At 38.3% G+C, this 15,563-nt stretch overlaps 1 protein-coding gene across 1 annotated transcript in view; it reads left to right on the top strand.

The window, feature by feature from the left end:
- Positions 1 to 13,056, top strand: part of LOC115080783 (vesicle-associated membrane protein 8-like) — a 35,326-nt gene extending 22,270 nt beyond the window's left edge. Inside the window, exon 3 of the mRNA XM_029585190.1 lies at positions 12,689 to 13,056. Within this exon, the coding sequence (XP_029441050.1) occupies positions 12,689 to 12,832 (144 nt within the window). The 3' untranslated portion in view covers positions 12,833 to 13,056. The remainder of the gene's footprint in view (positions 1 to 12,688) is intronic.
- The last annotated feature ends 2,507 nt before the right edge of the window (positions 13,057 to 15,563 follow it).

Raw genomic sequence — 15,563 nt, 5'->3', positions numbered from 1 at the left:
CTGATTGATCTCGATGATGCGTGGGGACGAAGTGGGTCACTTAGATTTAGCGAAGTTTGGGAATGAATGGTCTTGTGGGTTATGGTTAGTACTTTGAATATGATTCTAGATTTAATAGGGAGCCAGTGTAGGTTCTTTAGAATAGGTGTGATGTGTTCTCCTCTACTAGAGTTGGTTAGGATCCTGGCAGCCGAGTTCTACAGCATTTGTAATGGTTTGGTGGTGATAGCTGGGAGGCCTATTAGCAGAGAGTTGCAATAGTCAATTTTTGAAAATAGAATAGTTTGGAGGACTGTTCTAAAGTCCTGAAAGTGGAGGAGAGGTTTTAGCTTTTTCAATATGTGTAGCTTGTGAAAACATTCTTTCGTAGTGTTTGTGACAAATTTTTTGAGATTCAGCCTATTGTCGATAGTAACGCCAAGGTCTCTTACGTGAGTGGGGGAGATCATTAGCGGTGTGATTAGATTGTTGGCAGCCTGACAATTGTCATCCAGGGTGATCAGCATAAGTTCTGTATTTGCAGTATTGAGAACTAAGTTAAGGCTAGTGAGGAGGGAATTTATGGACTGTAGACAATTGTTCCAGAAATTGATGGTGTTGGACATAGATTCGGTGATAGGCAACAGGATCTGGACGTCGTCAGCGTATATGAAGTGTGTGATCTTTAGACTTGAGAGCAGATGACATAGTGGGAGAAGATAAATGTTAAACAGGGTTGGGGAGAGGTAGGATCCTTGTGGGACTCCAAGAGTGGACTTGACCGGGTGTGATTCCTTGTTGCTTATTCTGACCTTGTATATCCTAATGTTAAGGAATGATCTGAACCATTCAAGGGCTGATCCTGAGATGCCTATGTCTGAGAGCCGGTTGATGAGGATAGAATGCTTTACAGTGTCGAAAGCTGCAGATATATCAAGAAGTGCCAGGAGGTAGGGGGTCTTTTTCTCCAAGCTGGAGAGGTCTCTGTCCATCAATGAGATTAAGAGGGATTCCGTGCTGAGGGATTTGCGGGATCCGAATTGGGCTGTTGTGAGAATCTGGTGGTCTTCTAGGAATTCCGACAACTGTTTGTTAACTATTTTCTCCATAAGTTTGGCGACAAACGTTAGGTTAGCGATGGGGCGGAAATTGGCCGGGTCTGCAGGGTTCAGGTTTGGTTTCTTGAGGAGAGGTTTGACAGTGGCTAGTTTCAGCGAATCTGGTACAAGTCCTTGAGTTAGCGAGCGGTTGATGATCTCTGCTAAGGGCTAAATATCAAAATCACAGAACATATAGAAGGACATGGTTTAATGGAACAAAGTCAGCAAGGCTTTACCCAAGGCAAGTCTTGCCTCACAAATCTACTTCACTTTTTTTGAAGGAGTTAATAAATATGTAGATAAAGGTGAACCGGTAGATGTAGTGCATTTGGATTTCAGAAGGCATTTGACAAGTTCCTCATGAGAGGCTTCTAGGTAAAGTAAAAAGTCCTGGGATAGGTGGCAATGTCCTTTCGTGGATTACAAACTGGCTAAAAGACAGGAAACAGAGAGTAGGATTAAATGGACAATTTTCTCAGTGGAAGGGAGTGGGCAGTGGAGTGCCTTAGGGATCTGTATTGGGACCCATACTTTTCAATATATTTATAAATGATCTGGAAAGAAATACGAGTGAGGGAATCAAATTTGCAGATTATATAAAATTGTTCAGAGTAATTAAATCACAAGCAGATTGTGATTATTGAAGGAAGACCTTGTGAGACTGGAAAATTGGGCATCCAAATGGCAGATGAAATTTAATGTGGATAAGGACAAGGTGAGGCATATTGGGAAAAATAACCCATGCTATAGTTACACAATGTTGGGTTCCATATTAGGAGCTACCACCCAAGAAAGAGATCTAGGCATCATAGTGGATAACACATTGAAATCATCGGTTCAGTGTGCTGCAGCATTCAAAAAAGCAAACAGAATGTTGGAAATTATTAGAAAGGGAATGATGAATAAAACGGAAAATGTCATAATGCCTCTGTATTGCTCCATGGTGAGACCGCACCTTGAATACTGTGTACAATTCTGATCACCACATCTCAAAAAAGATATAATTGCAATGGAGAAGGTACGGAGAAGGGCGACCAAAATGATAAAGGGAATGGAACAGCTCCCCTATTAGGAAAGACTAAAAAGGTTAGGACTTTTCAGCTTGGAGAAGAGATGGCTGAGGGGGGATATGATAGAGATGTTTAAAATCATGTGAGGTCTAGAACAGGTAAATGTGAACTGGTTATTTACTCTTTCGGATAATAGAAAGACTAGGGGGCACTCCATGAAGTTAGCATGTGGCACATTTAAAACTAATCGGAGAAAGTTCTTTTACACTCAACGCACAATTAAATTCTGGAATTTGTTGCCAGAGGATGTGGTTAGTGCAGTTAGTGTAGCTTTGTTTAAAAAAGGATTGGATACGTTCTTGCAGGAGAAGTCCATTACCTGCTATTAATTAAGTTGACTTAGAAAATAGCCACTGCTATTACTAGCAACAGTAACATGGAATAGACTTAGTTTTTGGGTACTTGCCAGGTTCTTATGGCCTGGATTGGCCACTGTTGGAAACAGGATGCTGGGATTGATGGACCCTTGGTCTGACCCATTATGGCATGTTCTTACACGCTAGCAGCAATACTGTACCTCAGTCACAAACAGGCAGAGCACAGACTAACCTAATACAGAAATAAGGGACTACAATTTAGAAATAAAAACACACAAATGAATCTGAAATAGAAAGACTGAGAAACCAGAATCTGAACAGTTGAACACTAAAGAACAAAAACAAAATTATAAGAAATGCACATAGCCAAAGATGGCATATTCCAATTGCTAAAATCTCAAAATATATTTTTTTTTAGATTTGTCATCTGATCTTTATATTTTTCTAATCAACTGGTCCTGGTCTCATTTTTCCAATTCCCTCTTGTCAGACTTTTCCTTTCTCCAGGGTCACTCTTCTTTTTCTGTTTCTTCTTCCCTTCTCTCTCACACACACACATACACACACAGGCTCATGCTTTCTATCACAGACTCCTTTACACACACACAATCTCTCAATAGTTCTTACACACACACACAGCCCTCACTCACACATTCAGACTCCCATTCTTTCACTCACAAACACCTACACTCAGGCTCCCATTCTCACATATAAATACCCAGGCTTCCATTCTCACACACATACTCAGGCTCCCATTCTCACACACACGCACTGGGCCTCACTGCTAAACCTCTTCTTCTGCCACCAGAGTGATGAGCTCCCACTGCAGCTTTACTCCAGCAAGCCTTTATTTTTTTCCACCATGGGGATGGGCTCCCATAGCAGCCTTGCTTCAGTGGGACCAGACTTCTTTATCACCATGGGGATGGGCTCCAGTGGCGACCATGCTTTGGCGGGGCTGGACATCTTCTTCACTGCCACGGGGATGGGCTCCCATGGCTGCCTTGCTTCAGCGAGGCCTTCTTCTTAAGCCACCTCAATGATAGAATCAGCAGTAGCCAGGCCTCCTTTTATGTTGGGCAGCCCTGATTGGGTGGCCTGAGCCCAAAGTGGGTGGGCCATGGCCCATCCAGGCCCACCCATGGCTATGCCACTGCTTTAGGTGATGACACGGTAAGGCATGAGATAGTTTACTAGGTTTTATCTGAATAATCACAATGGAATTAGAGGCCGGAGAAAGATCACAGGAGTATATAAGTAGCACTGCAGTAGCTTCTGCTGCATAACAATAGTTTTCTTGGTTGCTGGACAGAGCGAATCTGGAGTTGCAGGTCATATTTCAGTTTTTGGTCTGAAAGTTGCCTCCAAGAGCCATGTTTTTACTAATTTCCTAGAGGTTGGGGGCATGTCTGATATTATGAGGTAGGGAGCTCCACAGGGTTGAAAATTAACCCAAGAAGGCTCTCTCTGTATTAATTGTGAGGTGCATTTCCTTTGATATTGTAGCTAGGTGGACTTGAGGTAGTCAATGTAGTGAGTAAAACAGTATATAACAATTTAGACAACTACTAAGGTAGGGCTTAGAGGCCAACACCAACATTTTGAACTTGGCACGATAAAGTATTGGGAGCCAATGCAGAAATTTTAGGGTAGGGTGATCTGTTCACATTTTTTTGCACTCAATTACATTTGGGCTGCAGCAGTCTGGATAAGTAGCAACCAAAAGAAGTTGATCGGTAAAAAGGGGATTCTTTATTAATACAACGTGTGGTACTATGTCATTTTACGGCTAATCCAGTTATTCTGTGTACCCCACACACTTTGTGATTTCAATAAGTTTATCCTATGATGTTAGTAAGTTATTATGGTTATGTTGATTGTTCTTCGCTCTGTCCTCTTAACTTCTTTCTGTTATCTCTCCCTCAGTCTTTCTCGCTCCCACCCTCCTCTACATCCCCTTTCCTGCCTGCTCCCCTTATCCCGCTCCTCGTTCAATGTAATTTTCCTTTTTCTGAGTTAATTGTAAACCAGCGTGATGTGTTTCACAAATGTATATTAAAAGTTCGTAAATAAATAAATAAATAAATAAATAACCGGTAAAGCCTGACTCTGGCCGAGTTTCACTTATGCAACTGAGCTGCATCAGGGGCTACAACAATCATAAAAGATATATATTAAAACATATAAAAACAAATTCCAACTCATTAAAAATAATAATTAATGAAATCTCAAATTAATAAATATGAACAATCATGAAACATATAATATAACATAAAAACAAATAATTACTTGCAAAAATATCAAATCATAAGAAAACAAATAAAATCTCAAATTTACAAAGACTTGATGAAAGTAAACACACACACATACAAAATGTAGAAAAATTTGGTTGCATTACAGTTTATTTAAGATAGCAATGTTTTGCAGGTACTTAGTTTAAAGCATCACTTCTGGTTTGACAAAAAATGCTGACAACCGGAGACAAACATCGTTGAAGGAGGACAGAGTAAGAAATATTCTCAAATTTTGCTAAATTACAAAAAGCTTGTTATTCATCATCCGCTGTGCCGCGATCTGTTACTTCTGTGTTTAGGCCTTCTTGATGGTCTTAACATAAATTTCAAAATATATGCCAACGATATTCAATTCATCATACCTTTTTCTGATTCCTGGGAAAACCTTTTCCTTGTTGCAACTATATCTAACAGCTATAAAAACTTGGCTATCTCATAATAGATTAAAACTAAATGCAGCCAAAACTGAGTTAGTTTATCTCTCAACAGTACCAGATTCCACTCATCAACCTCCTTAAACTTTTTCATTTGATAAACAACATATACCCATAAAACCCTTTGCAAGGAATTTAGGAATAACCATTGAGTCGAAACTATCCCTCTCCAAGCACATATCTGAGACTGTCAAAAAATCTTTTTTCAAACTGCATATGCTTAAAAAGCTTAAACCACTTCTAATACCATCTGACTTCTGGACAATTGTTCAAGCTCTGATATTAACAAATCTAAACTATTGCAACACACTATACCTAGGATTACCACTATCTTCAATCCATCCATTACAACTTGTGCAAAATGCAACTGCAAGAATAATATATAATTTACCTCGCAAAGAACACATAACATCTACTTTACAACATTTACATTGGCTTCCCATAACTCACCGTATTAGATACAAAATTTTGTCTACCATCCATAACCTACTTTACAATGTTGACTCAGTATGGCTTTGCTCCATGTTACGTATATATGAACCCTCAAGACAATTACGATCTATGAACAAATGTCTACTAGAAATACCAACAGTCAAAACTGTCAGCTTAGCCTTAATCTGAAAAAGAACTTTTTCAGTAGCAGGACCAATCTTATGGAACTCTCTTCCCGAAAGCTTCCGATTTATATCAAACTGCAAAGAATTTAAGAAAATGTTAAAAACATACTTATTTAATGATGCGTACAGTATAACATAACTTCAACAATTTGTTATATCTAACAGACTTTTATTTGTTTAAACTTATATTGTGTCATTTTGTTTTAATTTTATGTATGTATATTTGTAAACCGCCTAGACGGACATGCAAATGTCTTATTGTCGCGGTATATAAAAAATTTTAAATAAATAAATAAATAGGTGGGTGCCTTTAAAATAGCTGAACAGTAAATGTGTCATTATACAATAGTCAATTAAATATTCTGTTTTCATTTAAGAGACTGGGAAGTTAGGTTAATAATAAGTATGCATCTTTCACAATTCAATATTAATTGTAATTGTTTTTGAATGGCTCACAACTTTTACAGTAACTATCCCTACTTTATTCGTACTGTAATTTTTTTAATTATTTGTTATATGTTGATTTCACTTATATAATCCAGTTTTATTCAATAGTATCACCACGTGTTAGTTTTTTTTTTAAACTGCCCTTCACTTTTTTAACACTGCCCTTCACTATTTTATTCACACATGATAATCATTAAAAAGTATATACAGAGTATTTAAGATAATGTTTTCTTGTGGCACCAAGTTCAGAGTCCCACTTCCGGTTTGACTGATACGCTGACACCGGTAGACGAATGATGTTTAAGAAAGAAGAATGTCATATGGTTACAAAATATTATATGCTATGTTATTCACTACCAATTGTGCTGCTAGAGTTTTGGCATGCATGAGGTAATTAGTATTGCTTATTAAGCAGGAGTCAGTTAATAACTAAAGATTATTATTCGCTTAGGTAGAGGCTAATCATTTTAATGTAATGGTCCACTTACAGATTAGAAATTTGTTAAGTGTATTTCGGTTTTTAGGCAGTACATATTTCGGTTTTTAGACAGTACATATTTAATAAATAGACAACTTTCAAAATAAAAGGGGAGTTTTTACGTTATCTTGTTGCAACGTTTTTAGATTACACGTGAGTAATGTTTTTGAGGGATCTCATTTTTAGATTAAATGCTCAATTTGAGCAATAGGTACATTGAAGAATTAGTATTATATTTTTTAAATGAGAACATGCCATACTGGGTCAGACCAAGGGTCCATCAAGCCCAGCATCCTGTTTCCAACAGGGGCCAATCCAGGCCATAAGAACCTGACAAGTACCCCAAAACTAACTCTATCCCATGTTACTATTACTAGTATGTGTACTGTTTAGTTAATATATCTTTTTTAATAACTTTAATTTGGCACTATTGATGCAACCAAGGCATTTAAAAACTAGGTAGTAATTATGAAAAAGTGCTAAATCAAACAAACGTTGCTAAGCATACTATGGCTAGGGCAATATCAATTGCTTTGCTGACACCATGTATCCCTGTTCACTGCAACATTGTAGAAGTTCCTATCTGAACAATGAGTCTGGTAGCGAAGGAAAATTGAATGTGATCTGCAAACACCACTGAGAAAGCTTATTAGATCGATACAGGTATTTTATAAATGTCCAGCATTCATAACAAATATATGTGATATCGTCGCTATAGTACATGTTGTATGTGTGTGGTGTTTCCATTCATCAAGTCTTTGTAAATTTGAGATTTTATTTGTGTTTTCTTATGATTTGACATGTTTGCAAGTAATTATTTATGTTTTTATATTATATATGTTTCATGATTGTTCATATTTATTAATCTGATATTTCATTTATTATTTTTTTATGAGTTAGAATTTATGTTTTTATATGTTTTAATATATATGTTTTATGATTGTTGTAGCCCCTGATGCAGCTCAGTCGCATGAGCAAAACTCGGCCAGAGTCAGTCTTTAACCAGTTACCACACATTGTATTAATAAAGAATCCCCTTTTTACCGATCAACTTCTTTTGGTTGCTACTTCGCTACATTGCATTGGCTTCCATTTTGTTTCCTGGCAATCTGGACAAGTTGCAGGCACCAATTAAATCAATTTTGGGAAGGAATTTCAGTGTACAGTAAATTACAGTAGACCAGGAGAGTTATCACAAAGGTTGGGTGACTGTACCAAACGCCAGGCCCTCAAAGAAGGAGTGGAGATGATGTAGTTGGCGAAGTTGAGAAAAAAAAGTCAATTTAGATTCTGCTAGAATTTAAGCTTCCATAGTGAACTTGGAGTCTGGAACAAATCCTAAGCTGTGAACTTGGTAGTTAGAACATAAAAACATAAAATATGCCATACTGGGTCAGACCAAAGGTCCATCAAGCCCAGTATCCTGTCTCCAATAGTGGCCAATCCAAGTCACAAGTACCTGGCAAGTATCCAAACATTAAATAAATCCTATGCTACTAATGCCAACAACAATCTGTGGGTATTCCCTATTGATTCTAATAAATTGCTCCACAATACCCCACCCACAATTAATATAATACATTTTTAATATGGGATGAGGTAGGTTTCATACTTGATCTGTTGCATGCCTCCATGGCCTTGCTACAGCAATTATTCAATTGTAATGATAAACCTACCTCTCTCCCACTCTCAATTGTAAATTTTATTAAATATTTTGTTTTTTTGTTAATAAACTTTTATGTAAAAGCCATGATATTTATGAAAAAGCTCTTTGTGCATTTAACACCAATCTGACTAGCTTAGCGCTCAGCACTGTCTCAATTTCTTACACACTTTCAATGTCGGCTGTACACACCACTTGAATTCCTTGTTTACTTTAGATGTCCCAAAAGCACTTACAAAGTGTCTCTGTTTTGTGTGCCAACCTAAATGGATTTGCGCTAAGCACTACTGCAAATTATTCTGTGCTTTGAATCTCACTTAAGTCGGCTGAGCACACCGCTTGAATACATTAAAAAAAAAATGCCAAGGGAATGCTTAGCTTTCTCACAATCCAGCTATAGGCCTCTTAGAATTTTTATTAACTTTAAATGTCCCAAAAAAACTTATCTGTCAAGTTCTCCCAACATGGACATGTTTTGAAAAACAAACTTTTCTTCATCAGGGGAGTCCACGTTGTGTCTTTTCTCCTCACTGTCGGGTTTCATCTCCTAAGCAGTGGTCAAAAATTGTGTATTGGCGTCGGTACATTGACGATATCTTTATGATATGGATATCGTCAGAAAAAGAGTTAAAAACTTTTTTACAATGGATTAACACAGTAGACTCCAATCTATAGTTTACTTCTATTAGTGATCAGAAAAAAATTAACTATTTGGATGTAGAGATCCAGAGGACAGGATCCCAGTTAAACTCAACAGTTTACCATGAGCCGATAGAGAGAAATACTCTCTTAAGATATCACAGTCAAAATGCTCTTTCCTTAAACAAGGATTGTCGGTAAGTCAGTTCTTCCAGTATCGGAGAATATGTTCCACCAAAGAAGAATTTGAGAAGCAAGCAGAATGGTTGAAACAAAAAGTTTAGAACTAGGGGATATCCGAAGAAGGTAATTAATAGAGCCTATAAGAGGGCCAAATACTCCAAAAGTTGTTCCTAATCGGTGTATCAGAACAAGAAAGATCAACGTAGACTAACATGCATACTGCCACAAAGTACAGCTACAGCGTCTATCATTGCCTCGATAAGTAAGGACTGGCACATCTTGTCAATACATAATGAATTTGAAGAACCGCCCCTCATTGCTACAACTAGGGGACCAAACATTTGGGATTTGGTGGTACATGCAGATATTTTGAGAGGAATTGCGAACGAGCCACAGCAGGGCCAACACAGATCATGTAAACGGTGTGACATGTGTGCAACCATGATAGACGGGATAGAGTGGCAGGATCCCGTCACAGGATGCCATGTGAAAAGGAAAAGGGATTCTAATTGTGCCTCTAAGAACATGGTATACATTATACAATGTCCATGTCCAAAGAATTACGTAGGGAGAACATCGAGAGCCATTAAAACTAGATTAATTGAGCACAGATTGAGGCTCAAAACTAGAGCAATGGAGGCCCCAATAGTCAATCACTGCATAAATCAAAATCATCAGTTTGATCAGCTCAGATGGACGATCATCGATACTGTGGATGAAAACATACGAGGAGGAGATCTGAAGAAAAATTTAAACTATCATGAACAGCATTGGATTTCTAAACTCAAAACCGTAACACCCTTGGGGTTGAATGAGGAAATTGAATGGGCTTCATTAATATAATCTTGTTTGGTGAGCAACACTGCACAGGAGGCATTTAATTTACCTGACCAATTTCAATGAATGTGAGTGGCTGATAAGCATGATGACGTATGACTTAGTAGCTCTCCATTGGTGGATTTTCGATCTGCTGACCAATTTAAAAAGAGTGTCTAATGTGAATGTTTGTTAAAAAAAAAAATAAAAACGCCATTTGTATTAGATGAAACCCGACAGTGAGGAGAAAAGACACAACATGGACTCCCCTGACAAAGAAAAGTTTGTTTTTCGAAACATGGCCATGTTGGGAGAACTTGACAGATAATTTTTTTCGGGACATTTAAAGTTAATAAGAATTCTAAGGGGCGTATAGCTGGATTGTGAGAAAGCTAAGCATTCCCTTGGCATTTTTTTTTTTAATGTATTCAAGCGGCATGCTCAGCCGATTTAAATGAGATTCAAAGCACAGAATAATTTGCAGTAGTGCTTCACTGCTTAGCGCAAATCCATTTAGGTTGGCACACAAAACAGACACTTTGTAAGTGCTTTCGGGACATCTAAAGTAAACAAGGAATTCAAGCGGCGTATGCAGATGACATTGAAAGTGTGTAAGAAGTCGAAACAGTGCTGAGCGCTAAGCTAGTCAAATTGGTATTAAACGCACAAACAGCTTTTTCATAAATATCATGGCTTTTGCATAAAAGTTTATTAACAAAAAAACAAAAAATATTTAATAAAATTTACAATTGAGAGTGGGAGGGAGGTAAGTTTATCATTCCCAGATTTTCTTCCTGTCCAGAGACACTGTAAAAAAAAAAACTGGAGAGGCAGGGCAAGAACCCTTCTTCTTGTATTTCTTCCCTTTCTCCCTGCTCCTTTACTTCACACAGCTGAGATCAATACCAGAGTAAATCTTCAGCCTAACACCAAACTCTGTCAGAACTCCTTCAAACTCCTGTAGTGCATTGTGGGAGGCATATTTTATACACCTCTATTTGTCCCACCCCCTGTGGAAGAAGAACATAGAAACATGATGGCAGAAAAAAAACATACGGCCTATCTAATCTGACCATGCACACCCCTTGAACGTCCTCTGAACTCCTTTGCTAGAAAGTACCTCACATAGAAAATACTTCAGGACACCTCTGAACTCTCTTCAAACCCTCCGATGCTGGAAGATTTGCAGTGTTAGAATTTAGTCACGTCCCAGGACACTGCTAGTGTACTTCTACTAGTATGGTCTCCATGTGTAATGACGCCTGAAATCTGATTGGTAAGGCTCCAGCCCATTTGGTGATCAACAGGAAGTCAGACAGCTTATATTAGAACTGCTTTTTCAATGATGTTGCGCAGAAATGGTAGGTTTGAGACTGGTCGATAGTTACTCAGCTCTTTAGGGTCCACATTGGGTTCTTTAAGGTTGATCTGGCTATTTCTTTTTATAAGCAATTGGATATGTGATCCTCGGCTAACAATACAACATTACAGGACTGAATACAGAAATGCCCACTGTTTCTAGGAATTAAATAGTTCATGTTTTCAATCTATAGTATAACAAATATGAGTTGAAAAGTATGAACACTATTATTCCCATCTCCACCAAACAAACACAGGAGCCAGATAGTAACTGACAAGAGATTATAGTGCCCAGAGGCATAGAATGAAGAAATAGGTGCTCTAGTGTAGTGGTTAAAACAGAGCTGTGACTCTTGGAGACCCCTTTCTCTATCCACTTTGCATTGTATAACCTTGAATAAATCATGTAACTTCCCTTTAAGAAAACAGACTTGAAATGGTAAATTCTTTGGTTAAGAGGCGCATTCAGCTGTGTGGATCATCTTGTATAGTGTTGTCTTTTGTATGCTGTTGGTCCAAAATAAATAATAAATATGATTAATATTCCCTGGAAGTCACTAACACATGATTAGACACAATCTGTCTGTTTATTTATATTCCTTTACAATGTCAGCCTTCACTTACACCCATCTTTCATAGGGTTGCCAACTGTCTCCATATTTTCAGGATAGGTTGATCCAGTTCTGATTTTACCCCATTGCATGCAGGCACATGTAGTTCTGATTTCTCTATTGCAGTCCCATAAAAAAGCAAAACTACAAAACCCTGCATGCAGTGCAGTAAAACCAGGAACAAATCTGTCTGTCCTGAAAATATGGAGCCAGTTGGCAACCCTAGTGGAGTGCTGCTCTATGGCTTATTACCCAGCATCAATATCCAACACAGGTCATCAGTTTGCATGTAAAAATTGGATGAGGTGACCATATTGGTCAACTAGGACCTTTCAGGACAGCAAAATCCTTGAATGTTGACAAATCCAGGAATCCAAAAAGTGTTTGTAACATGCCAGCCAATTGTTCTTCCTCCATGCATTCATATATAGGATTCAACATTATGAATCATATTGGGGCTTAAGTTCTCCTAAAGTATTTCCTGGAGCTCTCTCTCCTTTCCAGCACCAGTCATGTCTCTAGTGCATACAATCATGGGATCAGTGCTGCTGGCCCACAAATTCTGAAAATGTTCTCTCAGTGCCTGCCTTTTGTGAATATATTCATTGAAGTTTGAGCTCTGGCTGAATTTAAGCCCTCAGTCATATCGTTATTGTTCACTTGCTGTTATTTTGCTTTCAGGCCCACGCTTTCCAAAAAACATCTGCAAAGATCGCCAGGAAAACATGGTGGAAAAACAGGAAAATGACTGTAATTATTGTTTTGGTTGTTCTTATGGTTGTAATTATTATAATTCTCTTGGCTACAAATGTCATTCCTACATAAAAAATGGAAATACAATTTTTGAGTAATTATTGTACAAGACAGTAAGCAGGTATATTTGCTACCAGTTCTTATACCAATTATAAAAATGTGATTGCACTGAACTGAGTGACCCTTGATCCTGGAATGGAGCTGATGTTGCTGTAATATCACCTTTACTTTGGCATGACCGCATATTAATTTCTACCTACAGAAACTGCTATCTAAAGAGAAAACTTAACAAGTTCTTAAATACATTTTCCAGAATGATTTTATCTTTTTAATTTTATAATATATAATCCAAGTTTGCCTAATTAAATCGAGGTGGTATGTTTTAAAGGAACTCTCCTTCCCAGACATAGGAAATAGGAATTTTCTGTCTGTCAATTATTTCCTTTCTAATAACACCTACAATAGTTAGGACCAATTGGTACTTCTTCTTGGGGACCGTAAAAGTTTAGTTACTCCTGGTCAAATTGTGTATTTCAATGAATCTCTAAGAAGCTGGCACAACCTCTATACCAGAAGTGGGTAAACTATAGCCCATGTGCCAGCCCATCCTCTCCTTCTTTGCAGCCCACTTACATTGCATACATTCCTTATTGGATCCAGCCCCTCTCTGTCCTACAGCCTGCCCTATGTCATAAGCAATGGCCCATAATGATATGCTGATGCACACAATGCTGGACAAAACACTGCTGATGCTGGGCTGCTTGGGCAGGCTGCTGGATGACAGCAGTGTCTCGTCAGTGGCTTAGGGAGAGTGGATGGGTCATCATTGATGTCTTCTTCAGTTGGCTAATCATGTGCCGCCAGAGGCCAAAAAGAAGGGGTGACTATGGGGTAACAGAGCACAATCCGCTGCCAGCCAAAGAGAAATGGGGTCCCCTGAAGCCTCCAGCAGTGGCAGAATAAGTGAGTGAGTGGGGGTATGTGTATGAGTGAGAGAGAGAGGTATGTGAGAGAGAGAGAGGTATGTGAGAAAGAGGGAGAGAGCATATGAGTGAGAGAGATTTGGGGGGACCCATCCCCCCTTGTCCCAGGAGGTCCCAAGAGACTCTTCTATGCTCCCTCTTGAGGATGATCCCTCCACCCCAGCCCCTGTTGCAGGCAAAAGCCATAAATGTAGTACAACATTAAAAAAAAAAAAGTTTACTCACCCCTGATTTACAGCTTCAACAATTAAAATAGATTTAGCAAAGGGAAGTTTTGCCTTACCAATCTGTTTTGGCTTTCTCCCATTAAAACATGTCTATTCATATGCCCAGTTAATTCCATTTATAAGAATATCTTCTATTTTATATATGTACTTATCCTCCCAGACCAGTGCCCATGGGTGATAATGCCATGCAAATTGTTTTGTATTCAGGCCTGTTGTTTGTATCCCTATGGGAGGCCCACCTAGTAACTCGAGGTGAGGTTTAGGTATTAATGTAGGGGGTTAGGGGCCACTTTGACATTCAACGTGAGATGTACGAACAGAACAGTGGTCTCTTGTGAAGATTTGCTGGCCTTCGGAGTGAGGAAACTCACTCCAAGATGAGATTTGGGCAATGTTCTCTCCACCTAGCTTGATGGACTCTCTACCTGGGCGATATTGGAAAATGAGGCCCTATAACATAATAGACATTCATAATAAATAATTCAAATAAGCATCAAAAACAACTATACATAAATTATCAGAACACTAAATACAAGCACATCTACACATAAAACAAAATCCCAACAGTAATAAATCAAGAAAAAAATAAACCAACCCACCCTTAGAAACGTATCCACCCAACAGCTTATAAAAGTAAGCCAAAGACAGCTCAAAAAAACAGAAAAACATCCTTAGCATTCCAGGATCCAAACAACATTCCCTGGCCCTATTTTGGCACCCTATCTCAACTCAAACAGTTCCCTCAAAGATAATAAGGAATCCCTGAAATCAAATGTCATGCTGAAGCTGAAGTATAATTAAAATATAAGAAAATAAGCTTAGCTCTAATTCCACTAACCTAGCTCAACAGAAGAGCCAGGATTTACATCACTTCTGAAATGGATCTATCTACTTTGGAAGTCTGACCTCCTTCTGGCTTCTGTTCCAGAGAGGTGGGGCAAAGAAGCAGAAAGCTGTATTCCAGGCTATTGCAGATTTAAAATTATGCCATGAAGACTACCTAACATATTTTAATTACATGATCTCAAAGATCATACTGGAGTGTATTGTTGAAGCTGGTCTCTGAGATATACAGGGTCCACCCTATTCAAGGCCTTAAAACTAAACATAGATTTAATGGGCCTTTTTAGTCTTTATCTACCTTTATTTACTATGTTTATTATATTTAAATTGGACTGGAATAGCAATTGGCAGCTAATGCAGCTGCTTAAGATAAGGAGAGATATGATCCCTTGGGCTACATCCAACCAGAACATGGACCACCATGTATTCAATCAACTGTAACCAGCACTGGAGCTTGATGGGCAACCCTGAGTATTGCAGTAGTTAATACATAAATTATGTGCGCATAAATTAGAGTAGCCAGGTCAGACAAACTGAAGTAAGGTTTTAGCTTCTTAATCAGCTGAAGATGACAAAAAGCAGTTCTCAACAATGGTGATGTGTGTGTGATTGCAAATTTGGGGTTTTATTTACTAAGCAATAATTCCATAGACACAGAATGGAAAAAAAAAGTCTTAGTAAATCAAGTCCTTAAACTGCTTTTCAGATGCATGCCCACATTTCTAATTTTCTTCTAACTGGAAAGTGGGA

The sequence above is a fragment of the Rhinatrema bivittatum genome, chromosome 1 (genome assembly GCF_901001135.1).
Source record: "Rhinatrema bivittatum chromosome 1, aRhiBiv1.1, whole genome shotgun sequence".
Lineage (NCBI taxonomy): Eukaryota > Metazoa > Chordata > Amphibia > Gymnophiona > Rhinatrematidae > Rhinatrema > Rhinatrema bivittatum.
The sequence above is the reverse complement of the archived record's forward strand: the minus strand, read 5'-3'. Positions and strand labels throughout refer to the sequence as shown.